This window comes from Myotis davidii, unplaced genomic scaffold, assembly GCF_000327345.1.
Source record: "Myotis davidii unplaced genomic scaffold, ASM32734v1 scaffold128, whole genome shotgun sequence".
NCBI classification, from domain to species: domain Eukaryota; kingdom Metazoa; phylum Chordata; class Mammalia; order Chiroptera; family Vespertilionidae; genus Myotis; species Myotis davidii.
Genome location: NW_006299719.1, coordinates 1,262,420 through 1,273,069, shown reverse-complemented (window position 1 = coordinate 1,273,069; position 10,650 = coordinate 1,262,420). Strand labels below are relative to the sequence as shown.

Sequence of the window (10,650 nt, the reverse complement as noted above, 5' to 3'; positions counted from 1 at the left end):
ATGTTGCAAAGGGTAATATTTCATCCTTTTCAATGGTTGAAATATATATATATATATATATATATATGAAGTTGTAAACCCTTTAGACACAACCCTTCATCCCAAAATAGAAGCAGATTCAGCCATTGATCACTTTTACTAAATACTAAAACTTGAATTCAGTTCTTGACTAATCCTTTTTCGTTACTTTGATAAGGCCATCTTTTTGTAAAATGAACTCCTAATGTTAAATGGCAATACTTTCTCACCTCCTCCCTTTTACCTACTCCCTAACTCAATGTTCTTGGATCCTAGGTTCTCTTAAGCACTGTAGAGTATCAATTGTCTCACTATAGTTTTTAATAAACCAAGCTCCAAGTCACTAAAGACTAGATATATGAGCAGTAAAAACAGTGAAAGAATAACTAAGTGAGCTAAAGAGAAGAGTACAAATAAATCCAGCAGAAGATGGAACAATTATTTTATACAAAATTTCAGAGATGAATCTTATAATTAAAATTCATTTCAATTATTTTAAGAAATTGAGCTGAAGATAACTTCTATAATGTTCTATGAATGATAGCTACACACAATGAAAAAGCATATAACAATGTATATATTTATAAAATATAAATAAATAGTTGTTAATAAAAATGACATTAATAATGATGTGGTTAGCATCAATAACACCAATGAACTTTAGAAATTTCTCAAAGCAATTAATATTCATAACATTCAAAACACTTCTAAATCCCGATATATAATGATATATTCTATATAACTACATAGATATTATATAAAATAACCTTTGTAATATGAATATTTTACTCCTATTGATGCCCATAATAGTCACTTGCCATCCTAGATCTATGTATATGGATATATAAATTATGGATATGTGTATATGGATATATATATCTCTGTATATGAGTATTTCTAAATATATATGTGTGTGTGTGTGTATATATATATATATACACATATATACATACTAATATATCTATATATAAAGAGGTAATATGCAAATTAGGCAAGGACACCATAATGGCCATGACCAGCTCAGGAGGAGGCTGTATCAGGATAGCTCAGGAGGAGCTGTATGAGCAGATGGGCAGGAGGGGATTGCGTGCCGCCCCCAGCAGGCCTCCCCAAGCCCCAGCAGACACACATCAGGGGAGGGAGTGTGCTCCGAGTGGCCGCAGTGTGGCTTGGAGCATGCCCCCGGTGGGTGGCGGTGGCAGCTGAATCAAAGCAGCCCAGGTCTCAGGTGCCTGGCCATGGCCCGAGCAAAGCAGCCCGGGTCCTGGGTGCTGGAGGAAAGCCAGTGCTGGCAGCCAGGGGAAGTAGGGCCTATTCTTGCATGAATCTTCATGTATTGGGCCTCTAGTATGTATCTATCTATCTATCTATCTATCTATCTATCTATCCATCCATCCAAATTGGTTATCAGCATATCCAAATTGGTTACATTATTCAGTAAAGGACTCCTCTGTTTAAAGCATATAAAAAGTAAGTGTCATGCCTAAAATCAGTGAATTTATATTCTACATAGAGGCCCAAAAAACATTTCACATGAACTTTATAGTTTAATAAAGCATATTATCATCTGGAGTAAATTAATATAGTTGGCACTGAATGCTCAGGAGGAAAAAGTTTTGAGTAGGATGCTTTTGCCTTTTAAAACTATGTTTCGCCGAAACCGGTTTGGCTCAGTGGATAGAGCGTCGGCCTGCGGACTGAAAGGTCCCAGGTTCGATTCCGGCCAAGGGCATGTACCTGGGTTGCGGGCACATCCCCAGTGGGGAGTGTGCAGGAGGCAGCTGGTCGATGTTTCTCTCTCGTCGATGTTTCTAACTCTCTATCTCTCTCCCTTCCTCTCTGTAAAAAAATCAATAAAATATATTTAAAAAATAAATAAATAAATAAAACTATGTTTCTATTCAATGAATAATTTGTGAGATTTAAGGGCTTGAGGATATCTCTGTGCTATATTTAGAACACATGTCCTCAATTACATTGCAATCAAACTAATGGCAAATGGCAGTCTGGACCTTTGTGTAGACCCTCCTAATAATGTTAGTATAATAGAAATATTTGTAGCTCAGGCTACTCAGGAAAAGTCCACATATAAAAATGTTTATCACAAACACAGTGCTTTAAAAATAATAAAAAGTTCATTTTTGTTAATTATACTACAATATCTTCTTCATTTCTGCCATTACCTAAAGTCCAAGTCAAAACAAAAAGCATAAACCCTGGTGTCAGAAGACCTGAAGATAAGTCCCAGTGATGTTACTTAACTGTGTAGCTTGGTAAATTAACTAACTCCTCTGACTTAGTTTTCCTGCTTATAAAAATGAGATAAGAATACCTAACTTATAGTGTTATGGAAAATAAATTACATATTACATGCAAAATATCTAGCGCAGTGCCTGGTACACAGCAGGCACTCAATAAGTATGTTTCTTTTTATTTCCACTGTATCCTCAAAGCAGTACATAACTTAGTATCAAATAGGGAATTAATATTATGCCATATGTGGAATTATCAGCCTTTAATAAACTAAATATTAATGTTTTATACTACTAAGAAGTAATTTTATACTACTATTGATATCTACTTATAATTCACAAGAGAAAAAATATGTATATATACACAAAGCATAAATTATAAAATGGTCGTGATAAGAGTAATTAATGTATCACAAAATTATATTTGTACTACATTATATGACTTTTTCACATCAAGAAAATCACAAGTAGAATATTAACATTATGATGCAATATATTTTCCCTTAAGATGCTACAAAAATTATAATTATAGTATCTTAAATAAAAATATTTCAAAAAAAAGTAATTAATTCGACTTACATGTTTCTTTCGTGCAAGCTTTCCTGTTATATTTGTTTCAGGTTTAATAATGAGATCCTTAAAAATCATATCTTCATATCTTTTGTGTTTGTAAGCCCATTTTGTTTTACATTCACTAATAAATTTTTCTTGAGGTTTTTTATATGAAAAATAGTGGCTGAATAATAAAGGGGGAAAGTAGTCATTTAGTATTTTGACCAAAAAAATAAAAAAAGAGAAAACACATCTTAGAAAACATGGTGGTAAATTTAATGTAACATTTATTTTAATAATACATTATACTACTTAGGCACTAAAATTTGTCCATCAATATTCATCATGTGATAAATGAGTGATGAGAAATCTGTGGTGATTTGCATCCACAAACAATTCTATACTTATATCTGACTCTGCATTTTATAATATAACTAGAGGCCCGATGCACGAAATTCGTGCAAGAGCAGGCCCTCGCAGCCATGGCTGCCTCGGCCCTCACAGCCCCTACTGCCTTACAGCCTCACCCCCTACACACTGATCATTCTGAAAGGTCCTCCAGAAGGTCGTTCCACTGTCCAGCCTAATTAGCATATTAGCTCTATTATATAGTATGGCAGAAAGAACATGACTAAATTATCTAAAAAATATAAGGTAACCTATCTTTATTTTTCCTTTCCAGTGAAGAAGTTATTTTTATTTCCATCTAGGGAAATTACTGTAGAGTAGTTGTGTTCAACAGAATATAATGTAATCCACAAAATATTTAAATTTTCTGTAAGTCCCACTTAAAAAAGGTTGAAAGAAATAAGTGAAGCTAACTTTAATATTATGCTTTATGTAACCCAATATATTTGAAATATTACCTGATAAATGGATTAAACAAACTAATATCACACTTAGCAGTGAAGTTTTTGAATGTTATAAAACTTTCAGCCTTTTGCAGAAGTTTTTCTCTGATCCCAGAAGAGCTCTTCTTAGCTGTCTTTTCTCTTGGTTCTCTTTGGTCAACTTCAAGATGGTTTACAGTTCTCTTAACTATGTATAATATGGTTATACTTGCTCTCTACTTGCTGAGAACACTGGTGATCAGAGCTCTACTCTTTTCTACCTGTTGCAGCTGGGTGAGAGCTTCCGCCCTACAAGTGAGGGCTGAGAAGAGGAGGAAAGCCCAAGACCTCTTAGCTACTCTTGCCTAGATTAGATTTCTAAGGTATTTTTCAAGTTACTTTTTTAAAGAGTCAGGCTATGGAGAAATTTCTCAAAATATTATTGAAAACCATAGAGAAATCAGCTGGCAATTAGTGGAGGCTAATAACAGTTGTGATATTAAAGGTTTCAAACAGCTTAACAGAGAAATCAGAGAGATAGTCAAACTGGTTTTGCTGTTGCCAAAACCGGTTTGGCTCAGTGGATAGAGCATCGGCCTGTGGACTGAAGGGTCCCAGGTTCGATTCCGGTCAAGGGCATGTACCTGGGTTGCGGGCACATCCCCAGTGGGAGATGTGCAGGAGGCAGCTGATCGATGCTTCTCTCTCATCGATGTTTCTAACTCTCTATCTCTCTCCCTTCCTCTCTGTAAAAAATCAATAAAATATATTTAAAAAAAAAAAAAGAGAGAGAGAGAGACAGCCCTGCTACAACCACTATCACCACAAGGGTGACTGCGCCCAGCCAAGGGTGTGTACTTTAAGGAGCAGTGTCACAGGCTGCTCAATGAGAGGGAAATAGACATCACTAAAATAATCCACCTAGTCATTAAATAAATTAACAAGCAAAAACGAGTCCTGGGTGAAGAGATCAGTATCCAGAATTGTTGCAATATACTATCTAAAATGTCCAGTTTTCAACAACAACAAAAAACTATGACAGGCAAAGAAAGACAAAAGTGTATACTAGACAGATAAGAAGAGCAGGCCTTTGAAACTGCTTTTGAAAGGGAATAGATGACAGACAAAACAGATCAAGGCTTCAAAGCAGCTATTAAAAATATGCTTAAAGGAAATAAACCTTAAGTAAAGAGAGGTATAACAATGATGTCTTCTCAAATACAGATTATCAATAAAGACACAGAAATTACTAAAAAAGAACCAAATGAAAATTCTGTGATTAAAAAGTATAATAACTGAAAATGTTTGCTCAACTAGTTCAATAGCAGATTTTAATTGGTAGAAAAAAATCAGAAATCTTGAAAACATTGATAAAAATTCTGCTGACAGAGAGAAAAAATATTGAAGACAAGTGACTAGACCTACAAAGAAATTTGCAGTATCATTAGGTCCACCAACATAGGAATAATAAAAGAAGAGAGAAGAAAATAAAAATATATATTAGAACTAATGTCTAAAACTGTCCGGAATCTAAAGAAAACATTAATCTATAGATCTAAGGGCTCAACAAATTATAAAATGAATAAGTGCAAAGATCCACATTCAGACACCTCATAGTAAAACTATTAAAATCCAAAAACAAAGAAAGGAAATTTTGAAAAGAGCAAAAGAAATATGACTAGTTCTTAGTTATTGTGCTAAATGCGATAATCAGATCCAATTATTAAAGCTTCAGTTCCAGCATGATCTCCTAAAAGTATTCTCTGACATTTCATAAGCAAAGTTAATTACATCTACATCCAGTCTACTCCAAGAAAAGGATTCATTATAATGAGACTTTCTGATTTTGTTTAATAAACTGTCTTCTGAAGTAGGTAGTCAAAACGCATAGGTCACAGATACAAAGGTTGCTGTTGGAGTAGCTTACATTTAAGTGCCATGTGTTGCATGTGATTTGTTTTGAACTATATATTTCTAAAGGGGACTTGTTTCTGGAATGGCAACAAAGGCTTAAGAGAGTCAGAACTGTCCTCATCTGAAAGAGAAGGCAGACAGGACTGATCCTGCTATGATAGCTTGAATCATCAGGGCAAGGTACCCAGGCAACAAGACTATTATTACATTTCCTGAATTCTGTTTATGGATGTGCTGCTCTGCCCCAAGTGCAAGAAGAACCACACAAGGTTAGAATGAGTCTATTCACCTCTGTAAGCCATTAGTTTGCTAATGAATCTAATGAGGACAAGAAGATGGTAATAAAGCTTGCTTGTGTATCCATGTAGTAGCTCACTCATTTTGAAAGAAAACAATCATAAAAATATTCTGCTTCTTGTACCACTTCAAAAATGGAAAACTAGTTTCTAAAAAGACTAAGGTCTAAGCCTATTTTTTATTCTGAGTTTCAAAAAAAATCAAAACATTTTGTAAAGTGTTAGTAAAATTAAAATTATTCTGTGTAAACTTAAACAAATAAATGGTTCAGTCTAATTCTGAAAACTTAAGTAGAGGCATTATTAAACTCAGAAAGATATAAGACCAGATAATTTATTTTATTTATGTTAAACTAGGGGCACAGTGCACGAAATTCATGCACTGGGGGAGAGGGGATGGTCCCTCAGCCCAGCCTGCTCCCTCTCACATACTGGGATCCCTCAGGGGATGTCCCACTGATGGCTTAGGCCTGTTCCCTGCTCCCCTTGGAGAGTGGGCCTAAGCTGCAGTCTGGCCTCCCTTTGTGGGAGGCTACCGGGCTGATCAGGGGAAGGCACCAGCCCCATCACCCCGCTGCTGCAGCCACTGCCAGTCACCGCAGTCACCAAGGTGTTTTCAGCAACATGGACTCCAGTCCCTTCACCATGAAAAAAATGGCAACTTTCTTTAGGCATTTTCAAGATTTCTCTTTCATAGGATATGACATTTCTTTCTTTCTTTTTTATCCTCACCTGAGGATATGTTTCCATTGACTTTTAGAGAATGTGGAAGAGAAAGGGAAAGACAGAGAGAAACATCAATGTGAGAGGGACACTTTGATTGGTTGCCTCCTGAACGAGCCCTGACCTGGGCCCAGGCCAGGGAGGAGCCTGTAACCTAGGTACATTCCCATTCCCTTGGTCAAAATTGAACCCAGACCCTGCAGTGGGCAGGCCAAGGCTCTATCTACTGAGCCAAACCGGCTAAGGCAGGATATGACATTCCTTAGCCCTCCAGCAGAGGACCTTCCTTTTTTTCCTCCAGAAGTGAGATGGAAAAACCCTAGGTCACCTTTTTGGATTCTTATTACCCAAATTACTAAGAATATTACCAGTGGCATACAGGGAGCTTACCCAGTGAGTGGTTAGAAAAGGTGTGTCCTCTGTAGTTCACACTGATCGCCAGCTCGGCCCTTGCCCAGGCCTAACACCTCTGGCTGAGACATTAAGCCTGGGCAGGGGACCCCCTGCTCCCCATGATTGCTGGCTCCATCCCTGCCCAGGTCTAACATCTCTGGCCAAGGCGATAGGCTTGGGCAGGGGACCCCCATTTCCCTGCGATCGCCAGGTCCGCCCTTGCCCAGGCCTAACGCCTCTGGCCAAGGTGTTAGGTCTGGGAAGGGGCCCCTTTGGCTCTGATTGCAGGCTCGGCCCTGCCCAGGAGCCCCCTGGCTCAGGCCCTTCCTAGGCTGCTCAAGGCCCACACGGGGCCTACCTCGGAATGACCTGGGTGCCGATGATATTCCCGAGACCCAGGCCACTGGGTGCCTATGTATGCAAATTAAACGCTATCTTTGTTAGTTTAATTTGCATACTCATCAGATTGGCTGGTGAGCATAGCAGAGAGATGGTCAATTTGCATGTTTGTCTATTATTAGGTAAGATTATTAAGTTGCTTACATAATCATAAAATATTTTCAGTCATTTAATAGTATTTTAACAAAATATTTTTGTTTAGTAAATAGTAGAGGAAAGCACATCTGTGTTCCAAGAGAGTATTAAACTATGTTAATGTTAAAGCTGCAAATTTTAGATAACCCTGGATTGAATCTGTACCTTGTCTTTACAGATTATGATTAATGATCCAAACCATATGCAAAGATAGATTTTATTTTAAATCATTTATATCTGGCAAATTCACCTTACTCAAATATTTTCACAGGAATGTTGATCTAAATTTATCATTTAAAATAGGATTTACTTTGAAAAAAATGTGTGCTACTTCTATTTTGAAATACCTATTTTATAAGGTAGGAATTAATCTTTATTATATATAAATAATGTAGTCACTGTTGAACAAAATCAGCATTCAAAATTACATAATTTACTATAAAAAATAATAGACTATTATAATTCCTTTTCAAAATAAGGACTCAAAACATACTTTTCATGGAACAGTCAATTACCATCCAAATAACAGATGTACTACTGAAAAGTTGCCTCTAATGCTTTTATATTATGAAATCATGTAAAGTACATTATAAAATTCTTATAAAGAAAGTCTTTAATGTGAATAATTTGAAATGAGGCTAATAATTTCCTGCATCATATACATTTTGACATTACTATGTTGAGTATTATTTGATAATTCACACCCATTTAAAAACTAGCAGAGGATTAATAGTATATATAAAAAATGCATTCATAGATATTAATGTTCAAAGATTTTGTCTTAGAATCAGCTATGAACTATTTATTCTTTACCCTGTTTGGGGACCTTCAAGTTAGTAAATCTGTTTATTATTTATTTATTTATTTATTTATTTATATATGTATTTAATCTTTATTCTTGAAAGTAATATAGATGTACCTTTTTTCCCCCTCCATTTACCTCTTCTAGCCTCCCCACCCTGCCCCAGGCCTTCACCATACTATTGCCTGTGTACTTGGGTTATGCATATGCATATAAGTTCTTTGGTTAATCACTCGGCCCTCACACACCCACCACCATCTTCCCTCTGAGATTCATCAGTCTGTTCCATGTTTCTATATCTCTGGAACTATTTTGTTCATCAGTTTATATTTTTCTTTAGATTCCACATATGAGTAAGGTCACATAATACCTGTCTTTCTCTGACTGACTTATTTTGCTTAGCATAATAATCTCCAGGTCATAAATCTTGTTTGTTTTCTTTTCCCCCTAGTAAGTTGCCCTTAAGTTTGATAAACCAACTGGTAGCTCAGTTACAACCTATCGTCTAATTCCCTAGATTATAACCAACATCTTTTTCTTTCACAGGGAGTCTTATTTGCAAACATTTGTCATGATTCCAGGATATCCACATATCAAACAATTATGGGGCAATTAATAATATAGATTTCAAAGTTAGTTATTATTTCATAAGTTACCTACAATGAGTTTCTGTCGTTTTATTTATAACTAGAGGTCTGTTGCACGAAGAGATTTGTGCAATAGGCCTTCCCTTCTCCTGGCTGCAGGCACCGGTTTTCCTCCGGCACCCGGGACCCAGGCCTTTGCTCTGGCCTGAGCTGCCTTCCACCCTCCGTCTTCGTGGCTCCGGACGGAGCCGCCCTCCGTCTTCTGTCTTTGCTGCTCCAGCTCACCTTCAGTCTTTGCTCCGCCACTTGGAGCCTATGTATGCAAATTAACCGCCATCTTTCTTGGCAGTTAATTTGCATATTGTGCTGATTAGCCAATGGGAGGCATAGTGAAGGTACGGTCAATTACCCTGTTTGTCTATTATTAGATAGGATTATGCAATTTTATCCTTCATATAAATTTTATAGTTCAGGAAAATTAAATTGACATTTTTCTACCAACCTAAAAATTAGGGAAAAAAAGTTTTTCTTGCTTTCTTGAGCACAGCTCCAAGCAATGTTTAAATTCAACTCAAAAACTAGTAACATACCTAACAAAACCTGCAATGAAATTATCCATCAGATCAAAATTCAATTAAAATAGAAATTTTCTCCTTGTGTTGTGCATAGCCTTCTATATCAGGATCAAAAACTTTTTCCATAAAGAGCCAGAGAGTAAATAATTTAGGTTTTTGCAGTATATATTTGGTTGTGTTGTATACTCTTCTATGTATTTATAATTCTTTAAAAATATAAAAAAGCATTCTTCTTGTGTAACAAGCCACATCAAATTGTGCCCACAGGCTGAATTTTGTAAACCCTTGATCTATATCATATACTGAAACATACATATATGAACAAACACACACACACACACACACACACACACACATACACACACATATACAAGCACAAACATTTTTTCTCCCATTCTACCTTATAGACATTTGGAGAAGAATAGAAAACAAGTGCATCTATACATATTTGGATATTGATATATACATTTACAAACTTAATTGTGAATTAAATTTAAAATAAGAAATTTGTAACTTACATAAATATTCTAGAGATCCTAGAAGACATATTAGTCTTGCCTATTATAATAATACTAAAGGCGCGGCACATGGATTTGTGTACTGGTGTGGTCCCTCAGCATAGCCTGCGGGGATCAGACCAAAACTGGCAGTCCAATGCCGTCTGCTGCTCCTGCCTGCTGCTCCTGCTCAACCTGGCCCCACTGTGACTGTCACTGCTGCTGCTCGGTAGGCTCCCTGCCCCTCCCCTGTGGTGTCCAGGCTGCTGTGGCCAGCCATGATTCCTGCATCTGGTGCCCATAGGTCAGCTGAGTGGTGCTCTAGCTGTGAGAGTGCACTGACCACCAGGGGGAAGCTCCTGCATTGAGTGTCTGCCCCCTGGTGGTCAGTGTGCTTCATAGCAACTGGTCATTTGGTCCCTTAGGCTTTTATATATATGTACTAGAGGCCCGGTGCACAAAAATTTGTGCACTCAGGGGGAAGGGGGGGTCCCTCAGTCTGGCCATGCCCTCTCCGCAGTCTGGGACCCCTCCGGAGATAACACCCTGCTGGCTTAGGCCTGCTCCCGGGTGGCAGAGGGCAGGCCCGATCCCTGAGTGCAGCCCCTGGGCGGGCTCAGAGCAGGGGGGATGGGAGGTTGCAATGCCACCCTCAGTTACGCTCAGGGTGGGGCCGA

At 37.4% G+C, this 10,650-nt stretch overlaps 1 protein-coding gene across 1 annotated transcript in view; it reads right to left on the bottom strand.

Moving 5' to 3' along the window:
* The window catches only part of LRRIQ3 (leucine-rich repeats and IQ motif containing 3), a 77,382-nt gene that overhangs the window by 54,909 nt on the left and 11,823 nt on the right, over positions 1-10,650 (bottom strand). The window contains exon 4 of the mRNA XM_006775914.2: positions 2,850-3,006. Within this exon, the coding sequence (XP_006775977.1) occupies positions 2,850-3,006 (157 nt within the window). The remainder of the gene's footprint in view (positions 1-2,849; positions 3,007-10,650) is intronic.